The sequence below is a fragment of the Brassica napus genome, chromosome A7 (genome assembly GCF_020379485.1).
Source record: "Brassica napus cultivar Da-Ae chromosome A7, Da-Ae, whole genome shotgun sequence".
Lineage (NCBI taxonomy): Eukaryota > Viridiplantae > Streptophyta > Magnoliopsida > Brassicales > Brassicaceae > Brassica > Brassica napus.
The window spans coordinates 3,283,015-3,303,086 of NC_063440.1; the positions used below are offsets into that span (position 1 = coordinate 3,283,015).

Consider the following 20,072-nt stretch of genomic DNA (forward strand, 5'->3'; position numbering starts at 1 on the left):
TAGTAAAACAATATGTGGAATAAAACGTTTTCTTGGATTAGTTATTGTGGAGTTATTGTTTAAACTTTATTAGTCATATGTTTGGTATTGAGTAGTATATTAATCTGGGTTTGGTTTCTAGTGAACAAACCCATATTTCAGTATAGCTAAACCAAAGTGATTAATAAAATCTCGATTTTTAAGAGATCGAATGGTATATATATGGAAATGGATTTAGCGAGTTGACGCCCCAAATTAAGTTTGGAAGAGGTCTGTCACATATAAATAATTTGCCATAGGATAAAATATTTGTTGATATTGATCAAAAACATTTATATTTCATAAATGCTTAAATGCAATTTGTAAAAAGATTGACCATGCAAAAATAATGAGAATTTTCAGACCAACATGACTAAAACTAACATGTATATTGTAGTTTTTAAAGTCAATATGGTTGAGAATAATTATATAAAATTAGTTTTCATGGAACAAATAATATCTAATAATGATATGTATATTTGCTAAAAATTAAAAATATGCTTTGGAAAAATTCAAATCATATACAAGTTGGATTTATAAATAAACTTGAGAGAACTATGAAAATAGTTGTATCTAAAGTGTGAATTTTTAAGAATGAAACACATTTTAAAGAAAATTGTAATAATTTTCGAAATTGTTTTTATTCATTTAAATCTAAAAGAGTTGCAGATTAACTTTTTTAACTCTTAAGAGATGTTAAATCCAAATATGCATATTTTGAGTTATCTCAAGAAATGTGGGGGAAGCTTTGCTTACCATTTAAAATCGTTGGCAAGAGGCTAAATGAACTAAGTGATAGTTATCACAATATGATTTTAAAAAAAAAACTAGTGTCATTCACTGAGTTTTGTGTATAATGGTTAATTGTATCTTAAAGAGATTATGTTCTTTATGATGACAACCTAGGATCCTTATATTAAAGGTGTGTCATGAGATCAAATTGTTATATCTAAAGGAATGGGTTGCCTGTGAATTAAGATGAGATTTGGCGGTAACTCTACCTAACTGACTGGAGATCCCAAGAAATAGGTTCAAGGAGACAACTAAGTCAAACTAAGTCTGTCCAAAGCATTGTAAGACTTCGGTCTATACCCAGTTCCTATGATGATGAAACAGTGCTACATGTAAGGAATATAGGATAAGCATTAGCTTTTGATGATTTGTGTCCATTGTTTTGAGATATGAATAGAGTAGTACATGATATTCCTCTAAACAAAACTAATGGCAAATCACCTTGTGAGTGTGAAATGGGGCCGTTTTTAGGAGAATGAAGGAAAGGCTATATTCTCCAAGTTCACTCATGATAAACCAGGACTGTTCACGGCTAAAATGAACACAATAGAGAACCTAGTTCTGTGAGAGAATGAAGCTGTGTTATAGCTATTGTCTAGGTTTACACCAAAGCCCGGGAGGTTCAAGACATCATGGCCACCTCCTGGCCGAGTAAATCCGATAGCTATTAACAATGACTGGTTCAAGGCTGAAAAATTGCTACCAACTCATCATGCAGGGATTTTTCGTTTGTACTCTCAAAAGTCTTTAGGTCGAGTCTTGTCTAGGAAGTCAAGTCTGTCGAGTCGTCTAGTGTCTAGAGTCATTTCTATTCATGTGGGAGATTGTTGGAACTCGTTTTTGACAAAAATGGTTTCAGACCATTTTCGGTAAGTTTTTGGGCGAAGACGTTCGTCGGAATAACCGAATGTTTGAAAAACACTATGAAGTAGTGTAACCTCATGTCAAAACCGAAGTTGTTGTGAATGAGAAATGGAAGTCCAAATTTGGTGACTTACAAAGCTTGTAAAACTTTAAAATTTGGCTAAATATAAAAATTAGCAAATGTCACAAATTAAATATTTGGATTTGGATTTGAATTTGTTTGATGGATATTGTGTCCACTACTTATTCATATAAATTTTATTGATGACTATCTTTATGTTTGTAAAACATAAAATGCAAACTCAAATTAAAAAGAATATTATTTATGTTTGATTTGATCAAATAAATAATCCCCCTATACATTAAAAGAGAAGTCACTTTAGTGATTTCTGCTGAGGTGGCACTCATATAGAGCTTCTCAGAAAAAACGTTATAATTCTATTGGCTGGTTTTTTTGAATTTTTCTTTTTCATTTATTTTAATCAATCGCTTATGTAGACAGGCCCAAAACTATTGTCGATTTCATTAAGCCCATATATAGCTAGGGGATAATAATTATCGATTTAGTTTAGCCTTGGGTACCCGTTCGGGTTCGAGTCGGGTATTTCGGATTTTCGGGTATTTCGGTATAGAGGTGTAGAACCCGTTCGGTTATTTCTGTACTTCGAGACGGGTTCCGGTATTTTTAGTTCGGATTCGGTTATTTCGGATCTGGTTCGGATATTTAGATTTAAAAAAAATAATTAAAATTTTCATCTCAAGTTTCTTATATTTAAAAATATAACTTTCAGTTAACTAATTTTTTATTTTTAATAGATTGAATAGTTAATAGATTTGGACATAACATTTTAAAACTAAAAAGGCATTAATTTAGTTATTTTTTTTAATTTCGGATGTAACTTTTTGTTAGTTTTTTAAATAAAAAACTTGACATGCATTTTAAGTGAGTAGCAAATCATTTTTTCGTAATTGTATGTATATCATATGAACTTAAAGTATGTGTAGTATCAATATAAATATTTTATATAAAATGAGAGATGTAAACTAAAAATATAAGGTTAATTATACATATGTTTGGTTATCTTCGGATATCCATTCAGGTTCGGGTATTATCCGTTCGGGTTCGGGTATCCAATCTCTCCTTATTCTATACCCGTTCGGGTATTTTGCTACTTCGGTTCGGATTTCAGTTCGGGTGTTTCGGATCGGGTTCGGGTGCCACTTCGGATATCGGATAAAGTGTCCACCCCTACTAATTAGGTTGTTTGTTTTTAATAACTTACCTTTCTAATATGGATTACTTGCGCAAGTTGAAATCATTAAATATGCAAATAACTTATCGACAAAATTTGTTTTTAATAACTTACCTTTCTAATATAGATTACTTGCGCAAGTTGAAATCATTAAATATGCAAATCACTTATTCACAGTATGGATTACTTGCACAAGTTAAAATCATTAAATTTATCGATTTAGTTTACCGTTGGGCAAGATTTAGAATTAAGACAAATATTAAAAACTTTCTTTATTATTCAAACGGTAAACTTGCATGTTGATATCATATTTATTATATTGCTTACAAAATATTTTAATGTTTCTAACTAGGTTGTTTGTTTTTAATAACTTACCTTTCTAATATGGATTACTTGCGCAAGTTAAAATCATATCATATGCAAATCATTTTTTGACAATACACATTTAATATCGATTAAGTTGAAATCATTAAATATGCAAATAACTTATTGACAAAATTTGTTTTTAATAACTTACCTTTCTAATATAGATTACTTGCGCAAATTGAAATCATTAAATATGCAAATCACTTATTCACAATATGGATTACTTGCGCAAGTTGAAATCATTAAATTTTATCAATTTAGTTTACCTTTGGGCAAGATTTAGAATTAAGACAAATATTAAAAACTTTCTTTATTATTCAAACGGTAAACTTGCGCATGTTGATATCATATTTATTATATTGCCTACAAACTATTTTAATGTTTCTAATTAGGTTGTTTATTTTTAATAACTTACCTTTCTAATATGGATTACTTGCGCAAGTTAAAATCATATCATATGCAAATCATTTTTTGACAATACACATTTGACAATAAATCGACTGTATATATATAGGAGACACCCAAGGTCTTAAAATACAAACATTTTCTTTTCATTCTTTAAAGTATTATTCACAAATCTCTCCTCTCATACTATTAAAGTATTACGACAATGCTGCTTGTGTGCTAAAAAAATGTGTTTAGACGCAAAGGCTCCTCATCTTTGGAACCCTGAACTCAACTCTTTGTGTCTTGTCTCCAAAAAGCATGTCTTGTCTATCTTTTCTATGTGTTGAATACTGGTAACGACAATATGGTCTTCCTTTTTTTATATGTAGACCAGGTCGTGAGAGTGATAGTGATCCAGAAAACCTTGATTGAACATGCTGAGAAGCTTCGCCAAGTTAAAGCAGTTCTTGAAGAGGTTCTTTAGTACTTTCTCTCTCTTTGTTGAATATTGTCCGGGAAAGTATTACATAGTATCATTTAGTAATACTATCTTATATCATTTTTTTTTGTTGAATATACTATCTTATAAGTAAGCTAGCATTATGCATTTTTTATTTAATTCATGAGGTCCTTTTCTCACAGCAGAGAACCTTTTGGAATGGCGCATGAAGAAAATTTCTCAGGGATATACAGGAAGGTTCAACTGAAGCCGCTGAAGTGGGATGGTGAAGGCGAATAATAAAGATCTGTAGAGGCCCTTATGATTCTTAAATACGGCGGTGTTCTAACCCACGCAGGTAGAAAACAGGTGTTTACATACTCTACCATTTAATTTGTCATTGTTATATATATATATGTTTTCCAAATATGGAAGAATTGTTTAACTTATTGACGTTTAACATCACTTGCCATATAATCTAACAATATTACAAATAACAATTTATGGAAACTATTTTCGAAATTATTGAAAGACTAATAATGTTTTATTTATTACTTTTAATATTTATAACCTATAAAATAAAATGAACGAAATTTTATATAAGATAATTATAATAGTTTTATCCTCTACTTGATGAACTGTGTTCGAATATAATTATATAATAACTATTTTAAATATTACAAAATCCAAAAATGTTTATTAATATTATTTTTAAATTATTTATCGTTGTTTAAAGAATAAATTTATCATAATTTTAAAATAATTTATAAAATGCTTACAAAATGCAAGGCAAAGTTGCACTTTCGAGAGTTAAGTCGAGATCTGGATTAAAAATCCTAATAACTGGTAAAGAAGGGAAGCTGAAGACAAAAACATTGAATGTTGTCTACAAACAAATTTTTCAGAATATTCCGTAGTCACGGTACGTAATTTTAATCTACTTTTTCAAATACAAATTTTAAAATATATAAACTGTTACAATTATTTATTTTTTGTATTTGCCAGATGGGTTGTGATGAGTTAGGAGACCGATGACGGTATGTCAATTTAATATTATTTCATGTTCAATAAAATTTATAAATTTAAAAATTTATCAAATAATGTTAACCCGTCAAATTGCTTACAAAATTTATTAATTTTTTGCACGTTTCTAATTGAATTTAGTTTCTTTATCGAGAAATGTACTTCATAATTTATATTATTTATGGATAATATTTTGATTTTTATTATATTTTCTTTTAATATGTCTACATAAATGTTTGTTTATTATTTATGGAAAAATAATATTATTCACCTAAAATAAAGAATTATGAAACATATACAATACAATTCTAATTAATGATAATATAAAATCTGTTACTTCTAAAACTATACAATATTTATTCCATTTTTTGAATGAAAGTATCTTCGTAAACACACAAAATATTTTGTGACGTTGCTATTATACATACACACAATATCTGCTTCTTCATACTAACGTTACCGTGTTCCCTCTCGTGAGGTACGGACCGAGAGAAAACACAGGATGCGGACCGATCATGTTCTTATGCCCGCACAGGGTGCGGACCGGTCACCTAGTATATTTTTAATTGTTAAGTCATTAAAAAAAATCAGGTCAAAGGGAATCAAATACCATAATGACAACATTGATTTTTGACTTAAAGGACTTCATTGTTCTCAACGTTTGGTTTTAAAAACCATAACGTAATGTCATTTCATTTCCTATAAATAAGGCTTGTTAGCCATAAGGAAAGAAACGAACACATTGCTACGAGCAACAACACAGTTATCCTATGTTGAATAGTGATATTTTATCTTTATTTTTATTTTTTGAGTCTGAGAGTACATCATAGAAATATGTTCGATATATTTTATTTTTCGGTGATAGTAAACAGAAAAATTACTGCATTTGTATCCTGGGAATTTGAGCGCTATGAAACCGTCACACTACGGGACGTTTAAAGATTGAAAGAAAGAAATTAAACATCTCTGACTCTTCAATTCTTCTTTATTCTTATATTTCAGTATTGTAATTCTAATTTATGTTCTTATTATTCTTTTCAAATATCAGTTGTCCTATGATAGTAAAATAAAGTTCCCACACTGTGTTAAAATTTGTTTACTTTGTGTACGCATTGGATTTGTCCCACCCAGATTTGTCTATTTCGACGGATAGAAGATGCAGCAGGCATTATCCTGAAACGATTATCCAAGAACTTCTTGGAACTTATAGAAGGCGGGGTTGGAAGCAGCCAGCTATTCTTTAAAGAAAGCATAATAACTCATTGGTATGGTTATTGAAGATTGAATAAATTGCATTGCTGTTGGATCTGACATATTTGGCAATCCGACATCTTGTACAAATTGAGTGCTTACCTTACTTTAAAAAACTTGTAAGAGCTGTAACCGGAGAGTGGCAAAAGCTTCTCTAAGAAGACATGTTTTATAGCTTTGAGCATTTTCCTAGATTCCTAGCTCAAAGAAAAAGACAAGGCTGAGTTGCTCCTTCTACCATCTGAGGTGGAATACGGATCAAGATTTGCCAAATTGTTTTATGGAATACGTCATTCCCTCTCACTCTATCTCATGTCAGAAAAGATTATGTATGAATTTGAAAACGAATGACCAAAAGGTTAGCAACTTCCTAGTGCTCACCCGCTTTATTTAACCTGATCTACAATCCAGAAGCAAGTGATAAAAAGAAATTATTTTTATAGACAAGGACATTCAAGTATTCAGGTTTGGGTCTTCGGGTTTAAACATTTGGACCCAAATAGGTATTTAAAAATAGGAGTGGACAAAAAAACGAACCGAACCGAGTCAAACCGAACCAACCGAACCGAAACCGATTCAAACCGAACCAAAGTCTATTTCAAACCATTCGGTTGAAACTTTACCCAACCCGAATGGTTCAGTTTAAAACCGAACCGACCCGACCCGAGATATTGGTGTGTTTTTGTAATTATTTAAATTAAAAATATTAGTAATAATACTAATATACTAAAATTCTAATACCAAACCACATATTTTCCATTTTTTTTTAAAGAACATATTTTCCATTTTTCATTCATTAACATATATCTTTTAACCTAATATGTAATCATCAAAACATTTGACTTATAAAAAAATAGAACAATCTGTATTTTTGTATTCTTATATATGTAAACGTGGATGTTAAATCTAAACCTAAAACCTAAAACCTAAAGCAAATAATGTTGTTTTTTTTAAAAAAAATTAGTTAACTTTCATTTGTTTTAATTCTTATATACTTTTTGACTTTTTTAAAGGTTTTTGTTTCAGTTTTATATTGAATGTAGTTCACATAGTTTATGTTTAAATAATTTATGTTTAAAACATAATTTCTCTTAAAAAATTAAACTAAGAAAAACCTAATTAAAATGATTCAAAAACAAACCGAACCGAATATAAATCAAACCGAATATAAAGCGAACCAAACACAAACCGAACCAAACCAAACTAACTATGGTTTATTGCAGTTGGAAAAATACTATAACCAGACTAACTGAACCAAACCCGAACCGAACTGAGAAAATAACCGAAGTGCCCACCCCTATTTAAATTTTTTTGCTTCAGATATGGGTCAGTTCTTTTTGTGTTTAGGCTGGTTCAGGTCTAATAACTAAAATACATGTAAAACACATGTAATTTTTGGGTATGTAGCGGATTCAGATTTGTTAGGGTATTTAAGACCGGAAAAGTCTCAAAATACCCTAACTCCATCCATATTTTTTGAAATCTGTCATATTTTTCTAAGATTTTGAAATCACCAAAAATAAACTACTAATAATTTAAATTAAATATTTTTAACCACTAAATATAACATTTAAAGTTTTATATTACCTCAAAATGCTACAAATATAGTAATAAAGATTGCAAACAAAATGACATTACAACTAAATCACTAGGTAAAATGTATAAAATAAAACACATGAAGTTTCATCATAGTCTTGGATACACATGTTTAGATCAGGTATGAATCAGTTCTTATCCGGTGGAGTTTATTTGGATTGGTTCTTTGTGGATCCGGCTCTATTCGGATTAGTTCTTTTCGGTTTTGGTTCTTTCGAGTAAAGAAATTTGGACTCAGCTAGGTAAGTTGGTTAAGATCTGGATTGCATGATCTTCTAAAACAATGATGTTTAGACTTGCAAGATCATTCCCTAGTTTCAGGAAAGTATCGAAGTTTTCCTCAATGGTTTTATGCTTAATCATCTTGAAGCTTGCAAAGCTTTGTTTGGGGTATATGCGGTTAGGAAGAGTTTGTCTAGTAATCTCCCTGAAGTTCCTTCCACAATCCAATAGACGTGTTTCCTCATGACCTTCCTCAAAACGATGTCTGAAAGACTAGAACATATCATGTTTTTTCTCTTATATCTTTCTTTTTGGCCATCAGATCTTTTACAAATCCATCGATCGATCAGATCATTTGAGTCGTCCACTTCATTGTTCTGCATTAGATCGATTTATCCACATGTGCTCTGAAACCCAGTCGATTGATTATTTGATCATATAATGTTTTGCACTTCTTTTGCTTCCAATCATCACAAAATCCCTTGAAATCCCTGTAAAGCAGGTCTCCCAAAGCATCCATACACCTATAATACCTGAAAACATAGATAGAAGACTCCAAAAATATATAGAAAACCACTAGAAACCTATTAATAAGTACTAAAAACCAGGATGTGTAACCCAAATCCTTGTGCTTTGATACCACTTGTTAAAATTCTTAGTTAGAATCTATGTTTGTTCTTCGATCTAACTCGTTATTCAGATCAAGATTGATAATGGTTCCAATTCATTGTTTAGCTAGATATTAGATGAATAAGAGAAAACACATATGATTGTTGATCCGGATTTCATCTACTACTATCTGCAAAGAGAGAAACTCTCAATTTTACACTAGATCACATTTACAGATTAAACAGCTTACACCATTTTACTATGTTTGCAGCTTGATTAACAATAAAGCAGCCTCAAGGGTGGTGTACCCTGATCATAATCCAACCGTACAAGATCCGAGAAAGAAGAGAAGTTGAAGCTCCTGCACTATCGCTCTCCTTTCTCCTTCTTTTTTTATTAGCGCTTTTTCTTTTATATGTGTAACAAAAATGTAAAAAAAAAATTCATTTTTTTCGCGTTAAGCAGATGAAACTTTCTTCAAAACAATGTCGTCCTCATTTATTGAGATTTTTGCCTAATCTTTTTATCACTAAAACTCAATACCATAAGTGAAAACCAATTATAAAAAAAAACCATTTTTGATCCAATTTGAGCCTAATTGAATAAACCAAAGTAAACCAGAATTCAAACAACCTACTTACAAAAGTATTTACTAGGCCTGAGCGTTCGGGTACCTGTTGGATTAGAATTGGATTTTTCGGATTTGGTCTAATTGCTATTACATCCTAGGTCCTATTCTAGTAAAGTGGTAAGTACGAATTGGGTTCAGATATAACACATCGGTTTTGGTTCTAATTTGTATCACATCTTATAACCTATAAAGTAACCATATGTTGTTCGGATTCGGGTTATATTGGATTTGTTCGGATAACCAGAGGTAAAATCTAAAATTTAAAAGTAAAACATAAGAAATATGTATACTTATTTAAATAGAACTTAGTATTTAATATACTTATTTAAATTTTAAATACTTTTCTATAGATACCATATCAATAAATTATGAAATTGAATATTTTAAGTACGTATTTACGTTTCAAATATTTATATTGCATAATAATTTGAACATTCGAATCGGTTTCTTCGGATATTATTTTAGGTTTTTGAGGTTTTCGGATTACCCACTCGGATTCGGTTAATAATTCTCCGGGTTCGGATATGTTTTGTAACACTCTAACAAAACACATTCAAATATTTTTTTTTAACATTTTGAACCGGATACGAATCAGATTTTCCGATTCAGGATTGGTTTAAATTTCAGTTGACAGATTTTATGCCTATGCCTAGTTTTTAAGTTGTAAAAAAAAGTAAGAACTTGATAAACAAAAATATAGATTTAGGCCGAGAGTAAACTGATTTGAACAACTGACCTCCGTAAATTCAGATCCTAAACTATTTTAGTTGACCAACGCATAGTATTTGACTAATTCTTCTTGAAAGTTCATTTGTCGAATCATTTGATTGTGATGTGAGAACTTTCTCGAATGGGGAATGAAAATATACTTTAAACTTTTTATAAAAATATCTTCCATTAATAAGATTTTTCTCTTTATTTTTATTTATTTTTGATTTTATTGCATAACATGTGGCCACCCAATTTGACGATGTGGTGGTCAGAACATGTCCTAGTATTCCAAATTAACTTGTACTAAAACTAATATAATTAAAAATTAAAATTTCTATACTTCGATTTGATTATCTATTTTTAAAAATTAATTTAAAAAAAAATTAAGGTTGTGTTCGATTGCTCCACTTTCTCCAAAGATAATCTCCATACCAATATGTAAGAAAATTTCAGAAAAATTATTTACCAAATCATGTTTAGACAATATTATAGAAGGTTATATACTTATTTAAATTAATTAGAATATATTTACACTTATGAAAAATGTTTTACCCAAACAAATATGCGACCAATTTTCTAAAACTAGGTTTTATAATTTCAAAAATAAACATATATAAATAAAACTATTAATTAAACTACTAATTTTTGTGAAATGGTCTCAAACCATGTTTTCGTTTTCAAACTAATTAGAAAGGGACAAAGTGACCCAATTCTTTTTTTATTAAACTGGTAAATGATAATTATTCAAGTTATTGCACATATATTAAATATATATTTAATATTTCCCTACATTTTCTATAAAAAATTTAGAAAACATTTTTTAAGAGAAAAATTAAGAAGGTCTTCCTAGATGTGTATGATATTTTCTTGAATCTAGTTTATATACATATTTAGAGAAGCAATATTAATAAATAGGTCTAACATCATCTTAAATTTTAGAAATATATTGATAAATATGTATAATATCTTCAGAAATTTTAAGAAATCTTTCATAATGTGTATTTAAAAATAATTTCTTAAAATGTATCTTTAGGAAGATCTTAATAATGACATATTTGTAAATAAGTTAGTAAATTTGATTTATGTATATATTTAGTAAAATATATTCTTGAATATAAATTACATCTTCTTAAAGTTTTATAAACATTCCTGAATTTAATATCTAAATTTTATAAAGATATCATAATATTTTTTTTAATAAATGACTTTCAACGGAGAAAAGATTTATCCAAAAACAAAAGAGGCAACATTATATTATATATATATATATATATTTAAATTTGCATAAAAGTCAGATCCCGGAAGATGTGGTACACATTTACGAAAACCTCTCTAAATCTATTATATTAAAAAAGAATCATTCTGAAAAAATCTACTTATACAAGTTTATTGCACCCTTTTATTTAAGTAACAATTATTTGGTCATACCATCTATTAACCCAGCAACAAAATATAACAGTATACAAAGCTACCTATATTTCTTACGCCACATCTAAACCACTAATAAAAAACTATATATTTGACAGACCAAAGATGTTCTACACAATATTATAGAACACAATACATTTAAAACATGTTGGGCTTAAAAAAATCTATAGAAAACAATTAGTTAAAAGTATATAAAACCAAAAGCACATCTATAATAACTCTAATGAGATATATGTCTACAAAATAAAACATCTAACAATATTTTGTTTTTAAAATTTTATATTCGTGATCAAAAATAAATAATATTTTATATTAATGGTTTTATATTGATAGTTAATATACAGGAAAATTATTTGTAATTGGAATTAATTGTTGCTATATAAATTTACTTAGGTTTACTAATATGTTTGAAACTAAATATACAAATTTTATTTTCAAATTAAAACACATCCAAAAAACACATTAGCTCGACTCCGTATATACCAATATTGTTTATTTAAATACTGTATTTTCAAGCTTTGCTTCTTAATCGATGTTCCGTACAAATGATTATGCTCATACACATCATCATATAAAACTTCATTCAAAACAATATTTTTAACGAAAACAAATCCGCGCTTTCTAAGCGCGGATCAAAATCTAGTATTCATTAAAGTTATAACTAAGGAAAACTAATTACACATTTATGAAAATATTCTTAAATTCAAGACTTTTTTCTTAAAAAAAATTAAGAATATATCACATATTCATGAAGGCCTTCTTTATTTTATTTTAAGAAAATATATTTCTATAATAATTGGGAAATTTTATTTTCAGAAAAATAAAGTTTCCGGATAAGGTAATTTTGACAGAAAATATTTTTGATCTTATTACTTTCGGTTTTAAATATTTATTTATTTTATATATTTAATAAATAATTAAGTAAAATTAGAAATTATAAATAAGAGTAAAATTGTTATTTATCTTTTTACTAAAATCTAATTTGGCACTTTGATCTTTAGATGCTATTTAGGGAACAAAGACTATTTAGAAAATTTATCCTTTAACTATATTATTATTTATTTGAACATATAATTAAAAGTGCGCCTATATTTCTGTTTCCAACACATCCGAGACAAATGTTCATTTGTCTAGTTCTTAGTTTATTTACATTCTAATAATATTTTACCACTCATGTTTTGAAATTTAGATTTATGTTTTAGTTTTAACCCAAATTGCATTAATTAAAGTTTGAACATCTTTTTTTTTTGAATGAATATTAAATTTATTCATATCAAACTTTTTTACAATATATGTGACATAGTTTAAAAAAGTGAGAATCATAAACTATCCATCTTCTCATCTATGAGCAGACCAAACCCTAAACAGTTTGTAATATTTCCCATTCCCTACTCCTCTGAGTGAGTCAATGCGATTTCATATAAGCTGGTCGATGAACTTAATTAAGCTAGCTTGATCTTGATTAGACTCCAGGGAGTCTCCTCCAATTCCTCTCCCTCCAGATTGCATACACAGTTGCTTGAAAGACATAGAGGAGTAGAAACAGAGTAGAGCTACTCCACGTCTTGTCGACCAAACAACTTAAGATGTTACTCCAAGTCGTTGTAAATCTCGTTCCCATCAGTTTACGAGACATACTGCTCCATACTTCTGTAGCATACGTAGAACTGAAAATAAATGGTCTCTAGATTTTGGTGATGCATTGCATAGAACACATGTATAATCCACTTGTACGTTCCATCTTTTCATCCTATCTCTTGTCGCTAACCGATCACGTACAGCTATCCAGACCAGAACAGAGTGCTTCGGCGTTGCAGCAGAAAACCATACCCCTCGGAACCAAGGAACTTTTGGAGAACCTTTGGAAAAGTTTGAACATCAAATTTTTATATATAAGAAAAAAAAGTTAAATATCAGTTTTTCTTATACAAAGAGCCAAAGAGAGTATGTTTTCTAAAACAAGGCTAAGAACGAGTAACGACACTATTTTGTCCTATACTGATTTGGCAGCAATTACATTCGCCATTCATGAATCTTTTTCTTTTTACCAAAATAGTTCACTATTCATGAATCTTCCTAATCGTGATTTTGTAAAGGTTTTGAAAAAGTAACGACACATGATTCGTTGAATAAATATACTTGTAAAAGTTTCCATTCACATGTTTTGCTCTATTTAAATATTATATAGTTCCAACTAATGTTTTGAAACTCGACCAAATTTACGTTCGAACCAGCGAACCCGGTGACCTGATATATAATTCGATCTGGATTTCAAGAAAAAATTGTTATTTAACAATTTGATAAAATCCACAAAAAAACCTTAAAATCCAAGACTCGATCACCAATTGAACTCATGGGTGATCCGATATGTAATCTTATTTGACTTAAAGTTTTGTGTATAGAATATTATATTATATATTCATGAATGTTTAGATGAATGGTGAAGCTATTTTCCATGTGATGGTCCGGTTTTCAAAACTTAGCTATATAAATTTTTAATCAAACTAATTTTTCATTTAGTTGTAAGCCTAGTGTATCAATATTTGAGATGATCATATTAAAAAAGAATAAATTTGAGCATCAAAGATTCATATACGTCTATTATATAATTTATGTTTGCAAAAAATAATCGTTTGTTTATTTATTTATTTTACTTTTTGTTGTTGACATGTTATTAGAATTCTTTTGATGTTTTGCTTTTGATTTATTTTTATTTCATTATTTACATTAGACAATTAAATATTTATTAATTTTGGTTTTGTTAAATATTTTTATTATATATCTAATTCCTAATTTGTTACAATTTTGATATATATATAATTCTATTTAAAATTTATTAAACTATTGATCTATGGTTCGTCCGCGGTCTATCTATTAACCCAATTATCCAGAAATAGTTCAGTTGAATGTTCAGATCGGATTTAAAAACATTGGTTTTCCGTTCAATTTGTCGAATTGTCTTAGTTTAAGTTATTAGTAATTTTTTTTGTGTGGAAATTTGAACATTTCAGTTTATATAATTAATTAATCACCCAAAGATTAATGGTGACTCCTTATCGTATAATTAATCCATATTATCACAAGATAACAAACTAAAAACGAATATAACTCTGCTTTTTGGTCGGAAGAATGTATGTATTATCAGTTAAAAAAAAAGAGAGTGTATTATCAATAGATTTTTACTTCACTCTTCCAGGCAAAGCTGAATTTACTACATGAATGATATATATAACTGCACAACCATAAGTTTGATATAATAATTTAAAAAAAATAAAACTAGAAAAAGTAACTTTTGTACCCAAACTCTTTTGGAATATTAATTGCGGCGCTTAGCTGGCTCCCGGCGGGATGACCGGGAAGGTCAAACTCAACCCAACCATAAAACGGAAGTTTCTTAAAATATCTAAAATTTGAAATTAATTTAATGGGAAAAAAACTAGTTTAACCCTTATTTATCAATTAATTACTAGTTTAACTCTAATTTTATTTTAATTATTAGTTTATTTTTCATACCTAATTTACCCCTATTTTTTTTGTTAATAAAAAAATAATTACGAAAATACCATTACTGAATTTTCAAAATATTTACGATTTTGCCACCAACAGAGTTATTTTGTTTACGTTTTATGTAGCCACAAACTTAAATATATTCTTCTTTAGCCACAAATTTATTTCAAAATTAACAGATTTAATATGATTTCTACAGACTTGTTATAACAAATCTATCACGTTTGGCCACAAATTTATTAAATATTTACAAATTTAATTTATTTAGCCACAGATTTACCTAAATTTAACAGATTTACGTATGATTTGATAGATTTAATTTTTCTTTAGCCACAGACTTACTTGTTTTTGACAGATTTAATTTGGATTCAACTGATTTATTATTCTTTAGCCACAAATTTATTTAATTCTGACAGACTTAGTTAGAATTTGATAGATGTATTTATTGTTTGACCACAGATTTGTTTCTCCCAAACCTCGTGGAGTGTTCAACACTCAAGAGCGGAGATAACAATGGCAAATCGTGCCTCGTCGAAGGAAGGTTACCAACACTCGCCGGAGAAATCAAATCCCTTACCGGCGAAGTTGATTCTAATCGGAGGTAGAAGATCAAGCCGCCGGCGACAAGAATCAGACATGTCCCAAACCTAGCTTTTGTTCGTTCTTGTTACGACGACGACGAGAGATGTTTCACGATTTATTTATATTTTGTGTGTTTTTAGTTAATGAATTAATGTATAATGGCAAAATTGTAGTTAAGAGGAACCATTGAGGTTTATTAGTCTTTTTTTACCTATTTAGATTGTTTTGATTATATAGAGTTAGACTAGTAATTAGGTAAAAGATTAGAGTTATTCTGGGTAATTTTCTCTTAATTTAAACAAGATTTTCTCTTCGTCATTTATGTACAGTGATAATTAATTGATTTTATACTTAATTCTCTCTCTCTCTTTTTTTTTTTTTAATTTTGAAGTTTAAGAGGGGAGAGAGAGAGAAGAGTGTGACAGTGTTTTCTCAACCATCTCGATCTTCTTCTTCTCTCTCTACTAAAGACTTTTTACTATTTCAGTTCTAATTTTAAGGACTAGTGATGATTTTCTCTGAGATTAGTAATTAGGATTTTGAGAGAGAGAGAGAGAGGTGGGGTTATTAATGTATGTGAAGGTAGGAACCGTATCTGTCTCTGTCTTCTCCAAACCATCTCTTAGGGTTTTAATTCTGCTTAAAAAAAATCTAGGGTTTGTTTCTGTCAGTGATTTATGATGATGATGTGTGAGAGTGGAAGATGAGAGTGTTGTCCAAAAACAATGGTGGATCGAAGAAGCGCATTGTGTTTCGTCTCATCCTTCTTCTTCTTGTCTCTGTTACTGTTCGACGGCGTCGCCGTTGCGAAACCACGGACTCGATTCGACGAGCTGCTCACTCTGCTTCGTCTCAGGTCCACTCTCGGTTTAAAAGGAACCGATTGGCCTATCAAAGGCGATCCCTGTCGCGTCTGGAGAGGGATACAATGCGACCGCAACGGTAGCATCGTCGGGATCAACATCTCCGGTTTCAAGAGGACCAGGATCGGTAAGCAGAGTCCTCACTTCGCCGTTGATCCGCTCCTTAACCTCACTCGCTTAGCTTATTTCAACGCCTCTGGATTTGAGTTGCCTGGTTCTGTTCCTGATTGGTTTGGTCTTAGTTTGACGACATTGCGCGTCTTGGATCTTAGCTCTTGTTCCGTGAACGGTGTTGTTCCCGTAACACTCGGTAATCTCACTCGCTTGGTGAGTTTGAACTTGTCTCGTAACAGTCTCACCGGTTCGGTTCCGAGCAGTTTAGGGGAGCTGTCGAGTCTTTCGGAGCTTGATCTCTCTAGGAACACGCTCACCGGAGCTCTTCCTCCTTCGTTCAGCTCGTTGCTGAACCTCACGAGTCTTGATGTTTCTTCTAATTACCTCACTGGTCCAATCCCTCCCGGTGTGGGATTGCTGTCGAAGCTTCTCTACTTGAACTTCTCAAGCAATAGCTTCTCGTCTTCGATTCCTCCAGAGATTGGAGATCTTGTTAATCTTGTTGATCTTGATCTCAGCATCAACTCATTGTCTGGTTCAGTTCCTCTGGAGTTTCGAAAGTTAACGAATCTGCGGAACATGGTGATTAGTGATAACCTCTTGAGCGGAACTTTGCCAGCTGATCTGTTTGGTGCTAAGAGCCAGCTTCAGAGCTTTGTTCTGAGAGAAAACGGTTTCTCTGGTAATCTACCTGACGCGTATTGGTCTTTGCCTAAGTTACGGATCCTCGACATCGCTAAGAACAACTTCACGGGGATGCTACCCAACTCTAGCTCTGGTCCGAATGCAGATGTGGTCGATATCTCCTCGAACATGTTCTACGGTGAGCTCACGCAGATTCTCACAAGATTCAGTGCTATGTACCTCTCTGGTAACTACTTTGAAGGGAAGGTTCCAGATTACGTCCTCAGAGCAAACGCGTCTCTGACCAGAAACTGTCTTCAAAACGAGAGGAGACAGAAGTCTTCAGAAGATTGTTCATCCTTCTACAAAGCTAAAGGGTTAGACTTTGATGATTTCGGACGTCCTAACTCTACACAGCCTACTTCTAAAAAGGCTTCTTCTACAGGGTTAAGCCGCAGGACTGTTATTATATTAGCATCAGTCGGTGGAGGTATTGGGTTTATTCTGATATTCATTCTCTTGCCCATTCTTGTGGCTCTATGGATGCGTCGAAGAGGCAGAGAGGGTCAAGGAGGGGGCGGTGACAGGCCCAAACCTGCAACGGAGGCTTCGCAGCCACCTAAAGGAGCACAGACCTTTGATTTGTCGCGTCTTGGGAATGCGTTTACGTATGATCACCTTCTCCAAGCGACAGGGGACTTCAATGACGCCAATCTGATCAAACGTGGCCACTCCGGGAGCTTGTTCCGTGGCTTCTTGGATAACGGAACGCCCATTGTTATAAAGAAGATCGATACCAAGGAGAGTAAAAACGAAGGGTATATAGCGGAGCTTGAGCTGTTGAGTAAAGCTGGACACCAGAGGCTGGTTCCATGTCTTGGACACTGCTTGGAGAATGAGGGGCAGAAGCTATTGGTGTACAAGTTCATGAGGAACGGAGATCTGGCTAGCGCTTTGTTTAGGAAGTCGGACAACGAAGGTGATGGGTTGAAGTCTTTGGATTGGATAACGAGGTTGAAGATCGCTCTTGGTGCCGCCGAGGGGCTAGCTTACTTGCATCACGAGTGTTCCCCACCTCTTGTTCATAGGTACTCTCAACTTCTCGTAAATTAACTCTTGAAAGGATTTGACATAGAGAATCCTGTTTACTGTAGTGAAAGTGTTTACATCTTCCAAGTATCATATAGTCTTGATTGTTAGAGTTAGCTTCATAGATGGAAGCAACACCTTGACTACTTGTTTCTCTATTGGTCTAGTAAGCGAGAGTACTTACTCATGTGTGTGTGTGTGTGTTTGTCAATGTGATATAGAGATGTGCAAGCAAGTAGTATACTTCTTGATGATAAGTTTGAGGTACGTCTTGGAAGCCTAAGCGAGGCATATGTTCAAGGTGATGCTTATCAGAGCAGGATTTCTCGTTTACTTCGGTTACCACAGTAAGTATGCTCCATGACATTAACCATTCTCTGTATGCTGTATCGTCACAAAAACATTAAAAAAAAAAGCGATTTCGAGTTTTACTAATGCTTCTCCCTATTCGTTTCTTACTCTTGCAGATCGACTGAAGCATCCTCTTCAGGTATTTATGCTTTGGATATCATAAAACTTTCATTACAAAATAAACTTCAGTTTAAAGCTTGTTACATTTTGGAGTATAATCTGTATGTAAGAGGTGTAATTGCTTCTTCTCTAGTATAACATAGTTTGTTAGGCTCTAGTAGGAACGTAACATGTGTTTCAAAGTAGCCGGTTCGTAGGTGTATTTGTAGGGGACTTGTAGTTTAGTGTCTGAACCAATATGTTTGTGATTCTTTGAAGCCATCTGATTGCTTTTATCTCTGTTCAGGTGCAGCAAATGCAACATGCGCCTATGATGTCTACTGCTTCGGCAAAGTGTTACTTGAGCTAGTCACGGGGAAGCTCGGGATCAGCTCGCCGGACAACGCAGAGGCAAAAGCATACATGGAAGAAGCTTTGCAATACATCAGCACAAACGAGAAGGAGCTAGTGACCAAGATCCTAGACCCGTCGTTATTGGTGGACGAGGACCTTCTAGAAGAAGTCTGGGCGATGGCTATCATCGCAAAGTCATGCCTAAACCCAAAACCAACAAGAAGGCCGTTGATGAGACACATAGTGAACGCACTTGAGAATCCGTTGAAAGTAGTGAGAGAGGATACCAACTCTGGCTCAGGCTCTTCACGGTTGAGAACAAACTCGTCGAGAGGGTCTTGGAACGCTGCTATATTCGGGAGCTGGAGGCAGAGCGCGTCTGATGTAACAGCTGTTCAAGCTGTAGGAACAACAAGTGGTGGTGGGGGTTTGATAAACTCGGGGTCGCAAGGGAGCAGTGGAAGGAATAATAACAATGGGAACTCATCGTCGAGAAGAAGGCAGTCTAGTGAGATTGTGCCTGAACCTGCAGCTTATGGGGAAGATGTAGAAGTTCTCAGGTGAGAGAGGATAAGATTTTTATGATTGGTTCATCGATTCTTTGCGTCGTTAATAACCAGAGGCAAAGTGAGTCCTCTCAGGTAGCAGCATAGAATATGGTTTTTTCTTCAAGATTATTATTTTTCTTCGTCTCCTTATTTATTTTGTTTTTTTTTTTGGGTTAGGATTGGCGGGGTTAGAATTGTAATTCACATTTTCTAGATCTTTGTAAATTTTAATTCTTGGAGATTGGGTTTTCCTCGGCTGGTTAAAAGGGAAGATTGGTTTCGTTTAAATTTGTCAGTTCCACTTTCTTCGTTTTGATTCCATCTGATCGGCTACCGTACGTGTGAATTAAA

General features: G+C 32.0%; 1 protein-coding gene across 1 annotated transcript; it reads left to right on the forward strand.

Moving 5' to 3' along the window:
• The first annotated feature begins 16,037 nt into the window (after positions 1 to 16,037).
• On the forward strand, positions 16,038 to 20,042 carry LOC106433685 (probable LRR receptor-like serine/threonine-protein kinase At2g16250). The gene is made up of 4 exons (XM_013874510.3): positions 16,038 to 18,368; positions 18,591 to 18,716; positions 18,837 to 18,859; positions 19,127 to 20,042. Exons 1-4 carry the CDS (start codon positions 16,405 to 16,407, stop codon positions 19,735 to 19,737), a joined length of 2,724 nt encoding a protein of 907 aa, XP_013729964.2. The 5' UTR covers positions 16,038 to 16,404; the 3' UTR covers positions 19,738 to 20,042.
• The last annotated feature ends 30 nt before the right edge of the window (positions 20,043 to 20,072 follow it).

Bases quoted from the DNA above. Each gene is read 5' to 3' on its own strand.
- LOC106433685 (XM_013874510.3), top strand. From the start codon at position 16,405: ATGGTGGATCGAAGAAGCGCATTGTGTTTCGTCTCATCCTTCTTCTTC. The intron at 18,369-18,590 runs GTACTCTCAACT...AATGTGATATAG, and splicing joins TCCCCACCTCTTGTTCATAG to AGATGTGCAAGCAAGTAGTA. The intron at 18,860-19,126 runs GTATTTATGCTT...ATCTCTGTTCAG, and splicing joins GACTGAAGCATCCTCTTCAG to GTGCAGCAAATGCAACATGC.